The sequence below is a fragment of the Leptonotus elevatus genome, chromosome 19 (genome assembly GCF_054856555.1).
Source record: "Leptonotus elevatus isolate MCC_2025b chromosome 19, RoL_Lele_1.0, whole genome shotgun sequence".
Lineage (NCBI taxonomy): Eukaryota > Metazoa > Chordata > Actinopteri > Syngnathiformes > Syngnathidae > Leptonotus > Leptonotus elevatus.
Window position 1 is genome coordinate 994,879 of NC_141257.1, and position 15,271 is coordinate 1,010,149.

At 43.5% G+C, this 15,271-nt stretch overlaps 3 protein-coding genes across 6 annotated transcripts; all 3 read right to left on the bottom strand.

Moving 5' to 3' along the window:
• Window positions 1–358: 358 nt before the first annotated feature.
• Window positions 359–7,060, bottom strand: LOC147157367 (uncharacterized). 3 transcript variants are annotated; one of them, XM_086063376.1, is made up of 11 exons: window positions 6,724–7,060; window positions 6,565–6,633; window positions 5,523–5,547; window positions 3,667–3,750; window positions 3,448–3,596; window positions 3,253–3,372; window positions 3,131–3,173; window positions 1,646–2,714; window positions 1,451–1,568; window positions 1,026–1,218; window positions 359–949 (listed from the first exon to the last, which is right to left on the bottom strand). In XM_086063376.1, the coding sequence occupies exons 1-11, from the start codon at window positions 6,781–6,783 to the stop codon at window positions 681–683; spliced, it is 2,199 nt and encodes a 732-aa protein (XP_085919502.1). In that variant the 5' UTR covers window positions 6,784–7,060; the 3' UTR covers window positions 359–680. The 3 variants fall into 3 exon arrangements, with proteins under 3 accessions (XP_085919502.1, XP_085919504.1, XP_085919503.1); XM_086063378.1 differs by lacking the exon at window positions 5,523–5,547 and having other exon boundaries at window positions 6,724–6,789; XM_086063377.1 differs by lacking the exon at window positions 6,724–7,060 and having other exon boundaries at window positions 5,523–5,608; window positions 6,565–6,601.
• A 208-nt stretch (window positions 7,061–7,268) lies between these two features.
• Window positions 7,269–11,063, bottom strand: LOC147157368 (regulation of nuclear pre-mRNA domain-containing protein 1A-like). 2 transcript variants are annotated; one of them, XM_086062755.1, is made up of 7 exons: window positions 10,692–11,063; window positions 9,918–10,047; window positions 9,570–9,676; window positions 9,395–9,489; window positions 8,948–9,074; window positions 7,887–8,062; window positions 7,269–7,746 (listed from the first exon to the last, which is right to left on the bottom strand). In XM_086062755.1, exons 1-7 carry the CDS (start codon window positions 10,840–10,842, stop codon window positions 7,648–7,650), a joined length of 885 nt encoding a protein of 294 aa, XP_085918881.1. In that variant the 5' UTR covers window positions 10,843–11,063; the 3' UTR covers window positions 7,269–7,647. The 2 variants fall into 2 exon arrangements, with proteins under 2 accessions (XP_085918881.1, XP_085918882.1); XM_086062756.1 differs by having other exon boundaries at window positions 8,948–9,105; window positions 9,378–9,489; window positions 10,692–10,893.
• Window positions 11,064–11,458: 395 nt separating this feature from the next.
• Window positions 11,459–13,275, bottom strand: tube1 (tubulin, epsilon 1). The gene has a single exon (XM_086062992.1). It carries the CDS (start codon window positions 13,163–13,165, stop codon window positions 11,759–11,761), a length of 1,407 nt encoding a protein of 468 aa, XP_085919118.1. The 5' UTR covers window positions 13,166–13,275; the 3' UTR covers window positions 11,459–11,758.
• Between the last annotated feature and the right edge of the window lie 1,996 nt (window positions 13,276–15,271).

Below are 15,271 nucleotides of genomic sequence, written 5' to 3' on the forward strand. Positions count from 1 at the left end.
TCAATTTTATTTGTAGTTAAAAATAAACTGAAAAATTGTCTAAAAATGTTTTCATTAAAAATGTTTAGCATTAAGTAATTGTAACATTTTAAGTAACCGTAATTAGATGTTTGCATTTATATGTAATAAATGTGTTGCATGATTTAGAACCTACTGGTATGTTGGCATTGATAAGCAATAAAAAAATAAGTGAATGCACAAGAGGTACTGTGAACACGTTTTATTTACATATCTCCAGAACAATATTAAATAATGAAGCCGTGTAGAAGTGGTTAGCACATCTGCCTTAAATTGCAAATGTTCTGGAATCAATTTGCAAGTTCTCCCCACTGCTGTTTTAGGCTCCCCCCCCCCCCCCCCCCACAGTCCAAAACATTGTTGTTAAAGTTCAAAGACAAATGAAGTAAAATGAGTTAACCTCCTACAGCATCCTCGTTAGGAATCACTGCATGAAAGACCATAGATGTGAAAATGAGTATAAAAGGTTTATCTCTGTCCTGTGACTGGCTGGTGACCAGTCCAAGATGGATCCCACCTTCGGCAAAAGTCAGCCGAGTTAGGTTCTCGCTCTCCCGCAACCGTAATAATAATAATATGCAGAAATAAATCATCAACAAAGAGGACAATTCCCTTCAAAGCTTCCACGTAAGCTGTGGCTGTGTTGTACACTAATTCATGCATTACTTGTTCCTGGACATGAATTCCAAGATAGTGGATGTGAGTTTTTTCAGACGTCTGTTGTACTGAGGGTTCCGGTGCATTCCGACGGGCATCTCCATTTCCAAAGATGGCGAGCGGGAACGGAAAACCCCCCGGGAGATCGGTTGCAGGTCGCGTTGCTGAAACTGCTGCTGCTGCTGCTGCTGGCCGCCTCCTTGGAAGCGTTCGCGATACTGCGCTCGCTCATCCGGATGACGCGTCGCGTACATCTGTTCCAGGCCAAAACCCGCTGAGATATGGGAAAAAAAAAAGACCTTGTTAGATTGTGCAGGCGTAACGACTGCTGCGGCACGTACGAGCCGTACCTTCGTAACGGCTCCGGTTCACGTCGCTGGGCTCTCTGCGGCCTTGCTGCTGGTACGCCTGCTGGTCGTCACGCATGTCGTTCCAGTCTCTCCCTCCTCCGTCGCCTGCCACGCCAAAACAGTCTTCGGATCTTCTAAAGTTGGACTCCTCCCGGAATGTTCTCCCGTGCGCTTGTTGTGAAGACATCTGCGGCTGTTTGAAAAACACAAAAGCTCTTCAACAAAGGCCTTCCACGCGGAACGCGACCAATTCCGACAGCAGGAGGACAACATTGCCTTCCCTTTGGCCACGTGGAAACTAAGACATTTGCAAGTCGACCCGCCATTCCTTGCCCGTACCTTTAGCGCATCAGCGGTTTGGCAAGGGGCTGTTGTGAATACTACCCAAAAGGGATGGCCATTCTCATTTAATAATAACGGACTACCTGAGATTGTGACACGCGATCAGGATGCCACATGGTTTTGCGGTTTTCCTGCTGGAACATTCCACCGCCTAATTCCAGAGGAGCTCTGGACTTGGCATCTGGGGGTCCAGGGTGGAACCTGTTGCCCAAAAAGTCCAGAAAAGTTAACCAATGACAAAAAACAAAACAAAAGGATGGCAACAATAAATTGCTTACATCTTGTTGGTATTTGCCACCTCCTCGGCTGTGGCGTCCGAGAAACGGCTCTTTCTTTTGCGTGGACCGCTTGCCCCGTCGCCAGCAGGACCGTTCATGAAGCGTCGGAAAGTTTCCGGGATGGCCGACCTGCTCTGGGATTCTTCCCGAGGGGTCTGGAAGTTGGTGAGGCCAGCCGAAAGAGAGTCATCTTGTCGCATTCCGTGATTATAATCTCTCAAACGTTTACCCGGTTGGTCTGAAGGTAAGCGAGCATTCCTTGTAGGGGGTTCTGGCATGCTGGAACCAAGCCTCGCAACTCGATCCTTGTCTGGAAACCACCGCTGGTCATCTCCTTGAAAGCCAGGACTCTGGGACTGAGAGTCCGGACGCTGCGCCTGGTAGCCCGGTCGCGGGAACTGATAGTCCGGACGCTGCGCCTGGTAGTCCGGACGCTGCGCCTGGTAGTCCGGACGCTGCGCCTGGTAGTCCGGACGCTGCGCCTGGTAGTCCGGACGCTGCGCCTGGTAGTCCGGACGCTGCGCCCGGTAGTCCGGAGTCTCCAGACGCTGGATCTGGTAGTCTGAACGCGGAGCCTGGGAGTCCAGACGCTGGGGCTGTGCGTCTCGACGTTCCGCCTGGTAGTCCGAATGCTCGACCTGGTAGTCTGGACGCAAGGGATGAAGCTCGCACCTTCCATCCTTTGTGAAAATCTCATTTTTTACTTCCTGCTCTCTGTAGGTGGTGTAACCCTCTGCAGGTTGATCCCAACCTCGTTGCGTCTCCTTGTAGAACTCAAGCTTTCTCGTTTGCGTGACAGGATGATCCAGACGATACTCCAGGTCCAAACTCTTTCTCTGACTCGGAGCCCTCTCCCAATCGTCGGACCTTGCTGGCTGTTGGTCCCACAGGTTCGCTGTCTGTCTGCCTCCCGCCGCGTTCATCGAGCGAGCCTCGGTCGGGACAAAGGGTGCTCTGCTCAGAGGCTCTGGCGCAAAACTACCACGGTGCGAGTCTTGGAGTTCCTGCTTCTGTTGGTGCAGGCTTGAGGCGTTCTGTGGGTCTTCGTTCTGCCTCTGCAATGAGGGAACTACACAGCCCAAGGACTTAAACACTGAATCACCGCAACGGCACATTCTGTATAATATCGTTCCCTTTCCTGGTTTTCTTCACTACTGCTTAAACCAGTGGTGTCGAAACTCGGTCGTTGAGGGCTGGAGTCCTGCAGGTTTTGGATGTTTCTCTTCTCCAACACACCTGAAGCTCATCAGCAAGCGCTGCATAGGCCTGATAACGACACTGTTCGTTGGAACAGGTGCGTTGGAGCAGGGAAAAAGCCAAAACCTGCAGGACTCAGGCCCTCAAGGATTGAGTTTCGACGCCACTGGCTTAAAGCAATAATATTTATTGATCCATGAGTTATCGCCACAACAACTTTACTACCTATGCCTACTGCTCTTCGTTGGCATTCACAACTGCAGGTGTTTTTACTGTGTATTTATTTACCTGCTGCCATTAAGTTTTCCATATTCTTCATTTTCTTCAGTTGCTGTAACATAGTACAGAGTACTTTTTTTTTTTTTTTGTCTTTGGATATCATCACAGTGTTACAAAACCATGCGTCCTACCTTGGGACGTCCGCTTCCGTCCTGCCTGGCGATGATTTCCGCTCTCGTACGAATGATCTTTCCCGTTTCTGTCACCACTGAATGTGTATCCCATGAAACCAGATCCGGACGCTTTATCTCCTGCAATTATACGCCGTTTTGAGTAACACAATTCAATTTTTAAATATCAATGAGAGGAAATCTGAACTGCAGTACAATATATTTCTGCCGGTGTTTCCGTCCAATCACATGATGAATCATTTCTGGTGGGTATGCGCTGACACTACAAAGCGTGCATGTGTATCGGGGCCCCATACTGGAATGTTCCGCATTAAAGATCGGGGATTCTTCCAAGAAGTTTAATCCTAAAATGGTATAACACAATTGTTACAGTCATATCAATTTAAGAGATGAGAATTGCACGATCTTACTTACCGATTATTGGTTCGTCAAGATTCAGGTAATCCACGTATTGCAAGATATCAGTAAATTTAGGCCTAGGCTCTCGGACCATGTGACCTGACAACACCACACAAAAATGTATGAGACAACAGGGAAGAAAAAAAAATGCATTTTGAGTTATGCTTATCAGTACACTGCTTCAATTACGACCTATAAGGCTAGTGGAGTGTCGTTCAATTGTTTTCTGCACCACCTTCTTCATTTTATTTCGGTACCATCATTTGTAAGCATACATAGAGAGCAAATTTGCCGTTGGTGCATGTTGGGACAGCCTCTCAAGCGACGGCCATGGGGAGAACGATCCCTAAAGAAAATTGGAAGATTTCCCAATGGCAGCTCCAAGGCTGCTCCAACCTTCAAGAAGTGTCGGGAGAAAAGTTGCCAACGGGTGTCAGCCAAGTAAAATTGTCCACAGGTATCTAAATGCTACTACAAAAATTCTGATGGCGTTGCCGAAGAGACCACATTTGGCGCAGTAAACAATAGAAATCAAAAAGGAGAATCGTGACCGATTCATGCCAGAGGTTTCTGATCCAGCTTGCATTGTTAATGTTAAACAAATAAATGTGGCAACGCTGCAGGAGCGAGGCAACGATTGCACAAAGTAATGACCTTTGTGTAGCGTCCGCAAATAAAAATAACCCCGACATCTACTCAAGAACCCCATCGAATCCAGCAACAGGCCCTCAAGAGAAGAACTAAGTCGAGGTATTTGAGAACCAAGTAAGAGGTACTCAAGAACCATAAAGAAGAGAAGATACAGATACAGTACTCAAGCCCAGAACAGAGCTATGGGTACACAGGAAGGCACTAAAGGAAAAAGCTACGGCCTCTCAAGACAAGAATTAAGTTCAGCTACTTTTCTTGACAACCAAGCTACGGGCACGAAAGAACTACCCTAACAGCTAATTAAAAACCAAGCTACCTGTACAAAACAAGATCCGAGTTCAGGTCATTTAGAACCAAGATACAGGTACCCAAGAACAAAAAAAGAACCTAGCTACTTGCAAGAACAAAAAAAGAATCAAGCTACAAGTATTCAAGACAAGACCTGAGTTGAGGAACCAAGTGACAGGTATTTAAGAAGCAAAAACAAGCTTTGGGTTGCTTAAGAGGCACCCAAGAACCAAGCTTCGGGTACTCAAGAAAAGAGCCGGCTCCAAGTACTCCATCACAAAGCTACAGACACTCAAGAATCTGCAGGGTAGTCAAGACAAGAACCAACCTACAACCGCTCAAAGACAAACTATTGGTAGGCAGGAAGCAAAAGTAAGTCAGTTGTCATGATACAAAGTTGTAGGATCAGAGTTAGTTCAGCTAGTTTTGCTTTCTCCCTACATCAGCAGCCTGAGGAATGAGAAAAACAAAAACAAAAGGGGCCACATCAAGCTTTAAGTTTATTGGGTGGAGGCGGAGGGGGGGGGGGGGGCTTAAGAACTGAACTGTCCAACTTCTCAAGAGAAACAGGTTTTACATGGAGGGTGGACAAATGAGCTTCCTTCATTTCTTCTAAGTGGCTGATCATGGATTTTGGTTCTCTTGAGTTGCAGTAAATGTGTCAGGACTTTTGTTCTCTGAAACACCAACGCTATGAAAAGTCAGGAGATTTCTGGAGAACTTCGCTGGGACCCCAATGTTAAGTCTGACGAGCCATATGAATATATATCCAAACATGAAGGTTCTGGTTCTGTGATTCTGTCAAATGTTTGCAAAGACCAAGCAACAGGACCTGCTTCTCATGCGTGTACCTGTACTCAACGAGCCGACACTAAAATATGCGAGGCCATCGCAGAGGCCAAATTACTCGACGGGCGACGGCGTCTACTTACCCGCGGCGATGGCGGCATCCTCTTTCTGCCAGGGATAAAAGGAGAGCAATAACAATTAATCAGTGCTGAGGATACGTGCGATAGTTCTACAATGGAAACAGACATCTTTAAGGGTTAGGCGAGGTCAATCGATATGTTCATTTTAGAGAGAGACTGTACTTTAGGAATGTGAACATGGCTGTGGGAGAAGTCCAAACCCGACCAGCGCCAAAGATTTGTTATTTTACTGACGTAAACGGTGATCAAAGCGGACAAGCATTATCGAAGTTGACTACATTTACAGAGTCCTAGCTCATTAGAAAGGTTGTTTTGGGGCACAATAAAAGAGGAAGGGATTGCTCGATGCCTTCAAGTCAGCTGTACTAAGACAATCTGATCCCAAAGGTTCTCCTCAAAGGATCTAAGACTCCAAGAGAAGACAAGACAGACAGCTGTGCTAAGTTGTTAGAGAATCAAGTCTATTAGAGACCAGAAGTTGTCAAGTTCAAGACTAGCCATGGACCCACAAATATGGAAGATCCCAGTATGTCGGTTGGCCTGTTCACCAGAGAGGTTGGAGAGGTAGCAAGACCGAGGGTTTACAAATGGAGTCCACAGTAGGATCTTGGTTTTCTTGAGTCTCAAGACTTCCCTGTCCGTCGCGGCACAAAGTAGCATCAAAACAACAGATGGCTGCGGAACAGAAAACAAGCTGCATGCCAAGACTTGGCGGAAAATGCAGAAAAGGAACATAATCTTCTCTTTTGTAAATATGCTCATCAAGACAACACGTTTTTTCATCATTGCCGGTTGACGTCAAGTTTGTAGTCAAGTGGTTTAGCAATGTTTAGTCGTGAAGAGACGTAGAATGACTTATGTCTTGGTCCCTGGTTATTGAACAATCCCCAGAGGACTCTTTCTTGCTCACCGGTGCAGAATTTGTACTTCACTTGTCATTCACGGCAAAATAACGCTAGATGACGAGTTGCCAGTCACTGCGTAACGGGTAGTAAACAAAAAGGATATTTTATTATTATTATTATCATCATCAAATTGTATGTACCTTTAAGTGTGGCGTCGTCGTCATGTGTATCTTATACAAATTGAGGCCCTTTAAGGATATTTCACAAACCTTCAAGAAGAACAAAAGATACGTGAACCATTGTACGAAATTACGATTATGCCAGTACTGTAGAGCCAACATTCTTCCTAGTTCGCTTACCGAACACTCCATAAATTTAGTTGCAGACTCATCTTCGTACGGAGTTGTCAAACTGTCCATTATTGCTTAAATTTATTGTCTTCGCTTAAAGTTAATATTGACTAGAGTGCCTACGATAGCATTTGAGGCTAAGCTAACTAGCACGCAAACGCGACAAGCCCGTGGTTCGAAGTGGACGCTAGTTCAGTTTTAACGTAAACCATAAAATTAAAGCGGTTTTGACTGTAAAACCGTTTAAATAATATCCTCAAAGTACAAGTGGATCGTGAGGTCTGTAACTTAATCTGAAATAACGATACGTAGTCCTAAACATGCAGTTTTGCGACTCGAGTCCAGTTTATATACTTCCGGGTGAGTATATAGACGAAATTGTCATCGGTGCCCCCTCTCGACCTGGCGCTTTACTGCAACTTTTTTTTTTAAAGGAAGCAGTTGGTCCATCGTGCGTGATTCATTTTCTTACAAAAAAGAGACAATTAAATAAGATTGAACTTTTTTTAATTAAAGTTTTTATTTTAATGTTCTAAAAAAAACAATGTTAGAAATGCAAATTCCACCAGGTTGTTTATTTGGACACCAGCAGATATGTACAAAAACAACAATTTAAATGGACGCTTCACATTTAACATGATTTTAATATAAGATATTTACATGCAGCCGCATATCATTATGTACAGTGACTCCACACTCACGCTTTTGCAAATACAGCTTGAATTAACGGTTAATACAGAAGCATGGGCAAAGCAAGTTGACAAAAAGGGAGATAGATAATGAGTATACATGTGAAACAAGGAACTGCAATCATAATATGCATTAAATGAACAAAACAAGGTGGGGGAATTGAAAACACATTGTCGTTACTTGCATTAAAAAAAAAAGTTGACAAGAATACTAAAACAGAAGCATGTGATTCTGGGTCAAATGTCAGGTGGAGGAGTCGCGGAGTCTGCCGGGGAGATTGTTCAAGCGGGCTCGCAGCTCTTTCCGGACCTGGCTCACTCGGGTCAGTTTGCGTTTATATTCCTGGAGAAAGTCAAAGAAAAAGCCGTCTTGTGCTTAGCAAAAGAGAGTGCGAGGACAAAATGATCACAAATCTGGAAAGCCCTCACTCCGCAAGAGTCTAGAATTCGTGTGGAGAAAAGAAAAAAATTGTGCCTACGTACTTCGAGTTTGATCTCGTTGTGCACCAGACCGTCGCGTTGGCTCTGCAAGAAGGAGGTCAGCGTGCGCGTCAGCTGCCGCCGGTCGTCGATTTCGGCCGCCAGGCGTCCGCTGTAGTCGGCCAGCAGCATGCAGGCGTCGTCCACCTGGCGCGAGAAACGTGCGCCCGACTCCTTATCTGAGACAGAAACACAAAATGGATTTATTATTATTATTATTATTATTATTATTCGGTGTGCCTGCCTAGTCGAAGAGCTGTATTACTTTTAAATATACTAACAAATTAAAAATGTAAATATTTTGTATGAACTGCATTTTAAGTTTCAAATGACAATAATATACAACTACATTAATATTCATATAGGGTATTTAAAAATGAATGCTAAAACAATTTTATGAGATCAATATGAGCTGTAACAAAAAATTAAGAAAATACTTTTTTTTTTTTAAACAATACTAAATTATAAAAATGTAAATAACAGTTTAAAATGTTCTTGTAGAAATAAGAAAATCCAACATTTTGAATGACACGCAAAATAAAAATAAATGAATTTGGAATTAAAAACAAAACGCACTATTTTATGAGACCAATAACCATTTTAACTGCAAATAACATTTTATAAACTCTCTTCTATAAAACAATAAACAATTATTTAAAAAAAAATTGAGAACAGATAAAAATTTAATAAAAAATGAAAAATATTATTTATGAGTTCATAAGAGAGACAATTGACAATTTTTTTTTAAAAAACGGGTTTAAAATTTAAACATGACTGAATAATGCTAAGTGCAATAAATTGATTTAAGAGATAATTTCTAGTTCTGGTTGAAAATATAACAATGCATATTTTTAAAAAATATATGAAATTTTAATTTCAAATCTATTAAAAAAAAAGGCAAATGTATATAACCCCATTTAATTCTGTTATTGTAATGTGCAGGTGTACTTACTGTTGTGGTGTGCCAATGTCAATAAACATAATAATAAACCACCACCGCGAAGTAATTGCAACACATGGTCCTCCTACAAAATGGCTGCCGTGCGCCCGATGGCTCCGCCTACCTGTGATTCTGTGCAGCAGCGACGTGTCCTGCACCTCGGCGGGCAGCGAGGAAATGCGCTGACGCAGCAGCGAGTCTCCCGAGGTGGCGTTCTCAAGCTCCTGCAGCGCTCGGATCAGCTCCGACGTCTGTCGGGACGACACCGGCACAACATCATACCTCAAATTATTAACAGCGGCCTTTTCGGCCAATCAGAAAGCAGAAGAGTGCCTCGTTGTGTGCCGCGAGTGCGTTCATCACGGTGAGAAAGGTCAAAGTTCCAAAAGTCTTAAGTGAGAGCCAGCGTGTGGACTATGGGAGTCAGGCTGGCGTGGGCGCTGTAGAGCGCCTCGTTGTTGCGGCAAGGGCAATCATTTTTTTTTTTTTTTTGTGTGTGTGGCCTTAAGTTGAACAAGCGGAATGTGTATCTATTCCATCCTCGTTCTTACTACACCGTCTGGGCCAGGACCTGTGGGGGCTCGGCTGGAGAAGTCTGGCCAGTAAAGTTGTCGTTCAGTGCTTGGATGGACTCGTAGGACCTCTTGGTGGGCTTCTTCTCGCCATCTGCGCAACATCACGGAAGACCACGACTCATCATTACCGGCTCAATTACGTGTGGTGACAAAAAGCAAACAGGATCTTACAGAGGACTTTGGACAGCTGGTCCAGTATCTGGTTTTCGTAGACGGCCCTCTCCTGCCAGATGGACAACACTCGGCCCAGTTGCTTCTTACAGCCGTCCTCGCACTCTCTGAGGGACAACACACGCCGTGACCACAAGGTGAAGGGACGGGAGATTGCAAGTTTTTAGCTTTTAGCTACCAGTTTCATACACACTTCTGAAATAAATCTGCACAAATGACCTTTAATTATACACAAGTAATAGCTAATAATATTTCATCTAAGTGAACCATGTCAGGGACCATTTTGGCGACCCCTGGGCGAAGGGAAGAGGAGCTTGGAGGCAAACACACACACACACACAAGCATACTTGTAAACATGTTTGAACGCATCGACGATGACTGGCGCGAAATCCTGCGTGAACTCGGGTCCTTTCCTCTTGCTGTTCTGAATGACGTCATTGGCCAAGTACAGGAAGGTCAGCTTGCGCGACACCGGAGCTGCACACATAAACAAGCACAGGACACGTAAACCATGCAATTTATACTGCAACGGGAAGCAGCTGGCGGCTCGTGCTGTAATACTCAAGACCGGTATTGATCGCAAGACCACATTACGAACGCCTTGGTCAACTCCCAAAAGTCTCATCTCGGTCTTTGACTGGCCAGACTCTGGATTTTCTGTCGAGGTCAGTCAAGACCAGCACTCATCTACTATTCTTCAATTTCATTTCACGCCTGTGACCATGTACGTTTTTGACTGTCAAATGGATATATTTTTTTTTAATGAAAAGTTTATTCAACCATGCCATGTTTTTTTTTTTATGTGATCTTTTTCCCCCTTGGTCTTGTCATGGTCTCTACTTGTCTCGATCTCGACTCCCACAGTGTACGAGTTTAAGGTTAGGGGGGTTAAAGTGTTAGGAGTTAATGGTTAGGGGGATTCAATGTTTTGATTCAGGGTTAGGGTCAACACTAGTAATTTGGGCATCCATTACCCATTACCTTTAATAACAGTAAACACACGATACAGTTTGCAACACTTGGTTGCTCGCCGCCCGGAGATCGCCTGCATGCACAACACATGTTGACAAAAAAACAAACAAAAAAACCGACACACTTTCAGCTGCATGGATCTTGCTTACCCTTAACGAGCTCGTTGTACCAAACGTGCACAATGTTATTGGAGTGCTTCCTGTGGTGGATGAGCCACAGCGACAGCGTTTGCACGCTCTGCTGAGAGTTGCTTAGCTCGGACAGTTTCTTCTCGAGAGCCGCCTCAGAGAAAGAGGACATGTCGACCGCCGCACGAATGTCGCTTCGCTGCCTTACAGCTTGGGTGTTCCAAATTCCTCACTCGGTGGGTTTCGAATGATAGTTTTTTTTTTTTTTTTTTTTACTTTAAATGCTCCATACGAGTTAATATAGCCCTTCACAAATCAAAACATGTTCGCGCAGCGTCGTTCCTGACTAGCCTAGCCTAGCATGGTAGCTTCACTAGCCTGCGCGAAGCACTTCCGGATGTTAGTCTTGATGCGTTCAGGACCATCGAAAATTCAAAAACTCAAAATGTGGATTTTTAATTAAATGTCTTTAAAATGTATAGATATTAAAAGCGGGTTGACCAATTGTAAACAAGCCATTTTCTTATTTGTACATGTTTAAATAGTTCATTCTACATACGTGTGCCTGTGTACTGCAGGTTAAAAAGATGCCTCAGAACACTTACTCTCGTTATGACATATTTAAAAAAAGAAAAAAAGAACAGTCGGAAGTCTACATTTTAAAATGTTGGTCTTAAATAGATAGACTGTCTAACACTATTCACGTGATTAATTGTGGTTTCAGCAAATGTAAACAAGTGTATTTAGCAATATATGCATGGTGTACGTACGCGCCCTGAGCGGATCGGTCCGTTGCTGCGGAACGTCAGGCCGTCCGCCATATTGGATGTGGAAGGCCTGATGTAAACTACTGCAACAAACTATTGAATTTACAGAGCTATTTTTTCGTAGTAATTTAATAATATCTTACGGGAATATTTTCTTTTTTAAAATTCTTTAATGTAATCAATAGTAATCACAGTATTGCCCACGCTGGTTTACATTTTTACAAGATTGATTCAGTCATGGTTTACAAATCGTATGAATTTCATCCTTAAAAAGCGTTGTTGCTATCTAATGAGATAAGCACATGCTATGCAATCACTACTTCATTTAGCAATTTTTAATCTTGCAACAGGTATTAATTTCCCTGCGCCAGCGTCCAGATGATGATACTCCTCAATTAAAGAGTCAAGGGACGTTACAGCCTCGGCGAATAAACTCTCCTCCATCCCCTCGACTTGCAGGTAATGATGCAAGTGTGCCTTCTTCCTATAAAGCTTGTGGAAGCGTACTCTCATCTCCATGAATGTGGACTTTATAGCGGTGGTGTTGGCCAGGGATAACAGGGATCGAGAGTGACCAACGGCGGGCACAGAACAAATACTTGTCTTCCAGCCTTCTGGGTTCCATGACACAAAGGGCACCGTGGACTTTAACCTCTGAATGTTCCTGCGCAGGTCTGACATGTGAACGTTCCCCCTGAGCATGAGGGCACAGCCAAGGTAGAGACTGCGCTTTGGGTCTGCTTGAATTAACTGGTGGCTTTTAGTGAACACATCGCTAAAGAGATTGTCCAGTTTTCTGGTTGGTTCGCTGACACGCGCCACGCGTGTGCAGACGGGACTGAGGCTTGGAATCAGGTAGTTTAATCGCGGGAAAGGAACCAGGTTCATAGCAATTTCATTGAGATCCATGTTGAGGGAACCCTCAAAACGGGCAGAGCTGGTGAGATTGAGTAACATGTTCGCAACAATGTCATTCATAGCATCGAAAGGCTTCTCTGACCCAGTCAGCCTGTCCACTGCCGAGACGACGTTGCCTTTTCTGTGTTGTCCACCATGGGACGCATGTTTCATGTTCAAAATGTCCACCAGTGCCTGGTTCTCAACAAGAAGAACGCAGTCAGCATTCTCCGTCAGCTCCCTCATGGCCAGCATACTGTTGTAGGGCGATACGATGACATCGTCATCCACCGACGGACAGACGGGTATGACAATGCGACACACCTCAGGGAATTCATCCTTGAGAAGGCGGAGCACTTTGGTCCCGAGCCCCGAACCTGTACCTCCTCCCATCGAGTGGATGAGGAAAAAGGATTGCAGACAGGGACACTGCTCTGCCGCCTTCCTCAGCTGATCCACAATCTTGTCCCTGTAGCTCGAGCCGTAGGTCATGTGTCCAACTGCCCAGTTGTTGCCTGCACCTGACACACCTGTGAGGAGCTGAGTGGTGTCAAAAAGCTCTCGCAAAGGACCTTTCAGGATCTCACTGATCACACCCTCCTCCATGTCCAGCAGCACCGCCCTCGCTTTCAGCTGTTGGATTCGCCCATGGTCGGCACAAGAGGCTCCGTTCCAGCTCGTTGAGTCCACATTATGGAAAAAGGTGCCGGTGGTGTCGTCATAGCTTCCCCTTTTGTTGAAATGGGCATGCTCTTGCAAAGCAAGATCCCAAAAACGACAACCAATCTGGTTTCCACACTGTCCGATTTGAACTACAACAGACTGCGTCATTTTAAATCCCGTTCGTCATCTTAAAACTTGTGTGTTAATTCGATAAGCAAGACATAAACTAAGAAGTGACACAAAGCTAAAATGCCGCTCCAGTTTGTACTTTTCTTCTTCTTCGCCTTCTTCATAGAACGAAATTGTACGCCGGCGACCATCTTTAGTAAAGCAGCGCCCCTATGTGGCCATGAAGTGAAGTTTCATTGCAACAGTAACCATTCCCGTTTGTTTAAAACAATATATATATATATATATATTGAGAAATACGTACAATAATAATTGATAAAGTGGTTCTGAAGTTAGGGTTTATTCGTCTTCATGTATATTATTTCGAATTGAGAACAGATTCTCATTTGCAAAAACGACCTGGCTGACATCGTTTTAAGATTGAGATTGTCATAAAACTCATAACGCCACCGTACTAAAATAATGGTCCAAGTATTTGTTTTCTTCCAGAAAACACGAAAAAAAACCGAGTTAAATATTGATTTTTATGTATTTAAATTCAGGGGTAGAAATGAATAAACGGTTTAACTAAGGACGTAGACAATTTTAGCAGAGGTGGCCAATATCTTGAGGAGATATTTAATGCGCGCAAAATATGATATTAGAAGATGACGAGTTTGAAGCGAACCATACACTTTTGGCCGTACAGTATTTGAAAGTGTAGCAGCGCCGCCATGGGGTCGTAATGACTCATTGCAACAGCAAAAAAACGACAGTACTGGGCGGGTTGTTTTCGTTCAGTGTTGGTTTTGTTTACGTTTGTTTGCTTGTTTATGAACAGGTGAACCACAATCGCCAAAGGGTGACGTACATTCAATGACAAAAATAATATAAATATATATATATATATATATATATATATATATATATATATATATATATATATATATATATATATATATATATATATTAATTACGTTTTCACTGTACAAACACGTGACAAACAAATGCCTTTTTTTTCATGGCTAGTCACAATAATGTGACTCCTGACTGAGTTCCTCGTGGTGAAAAGAAACGGCTACGCATGATGAATAAAAGAAAAAATGAAAAAAATGGACACGCGTTCCCACACTACAGACATCATGTGTATCGTGTACTAAATGATAAGACGCTGGCTGCTGTAAGACATTCTTTGGAAAGTGCACATTTCTGCGGTGGCACATTTTTAACATACTAGACGACTCCCTGATCTGTGGTCAGAATTCTTGACCGAGCCGATCGGGGTCACGCCGTCTTCCGAGCGCCGATAACGCCCAGGAGCAACATGTGAGTCCTGTCGTCATGGCAACCGGAGGGAGGGCGCTTTCGTGTGCGGGCGTGCGTGCGTGCGTGCGTGTCTCGACAGATTATTGCAGCGACCTAGATTGAGAATAAACCAACATGCTATTTTTTTCTGTGCTTGTCTGATAGGCATTATGATTTAAAATAATTGAATTCAATTTGATCGGGGAGGTTAGCAAATGATACTCCGTCGTTATATTGGTTATTAATACTAATCATTTGGTGTATATTGAATTAAAATCTAAAAACTAACTTCAATATACACTCAAAAATATGGTAAATATATAGCATGTAAAAAAAAAAAGAACAAATGTACACGCACACAAACACAAATCTCGATGTCTAACAATCCTCGTCTGTCTGTTTGTTTACGCGTGTTTTGTGAGGATTAACCTCCGTCTCAGGCCTGTGATGGCTCAAACCGCCATAATCCATTGCAACGCTGCATTGTGGGAAGGATCCTCCGCGCCGCCGTATGTCCATTTTCACTTAAAAAACAATGTTTGGTTTCCTGTAAAGTCAATCCATGTGAATGACATTTTAAAGGACATTTATCTGCACTATAATACAAACAGCAGAAAGTACAGGTAGCGGGAGCCAATTGTGCTGATTTTCAAAACTTTTCATCATGAAAAATTGCTGTTACTTATTTTTGGTAACGTTAGTGGTGTTACACAAAAAATGTTTGGTTGTGTTTGTAACTTTTGACGATGGAAATACACACAAAAAAAGATCAACAACAAAAATGTGCAACCTACCACAACTAATTAATAGGACTACTGGAAAATTGCTATCCTACATAATAGTTCATTTGGGATCATTTGT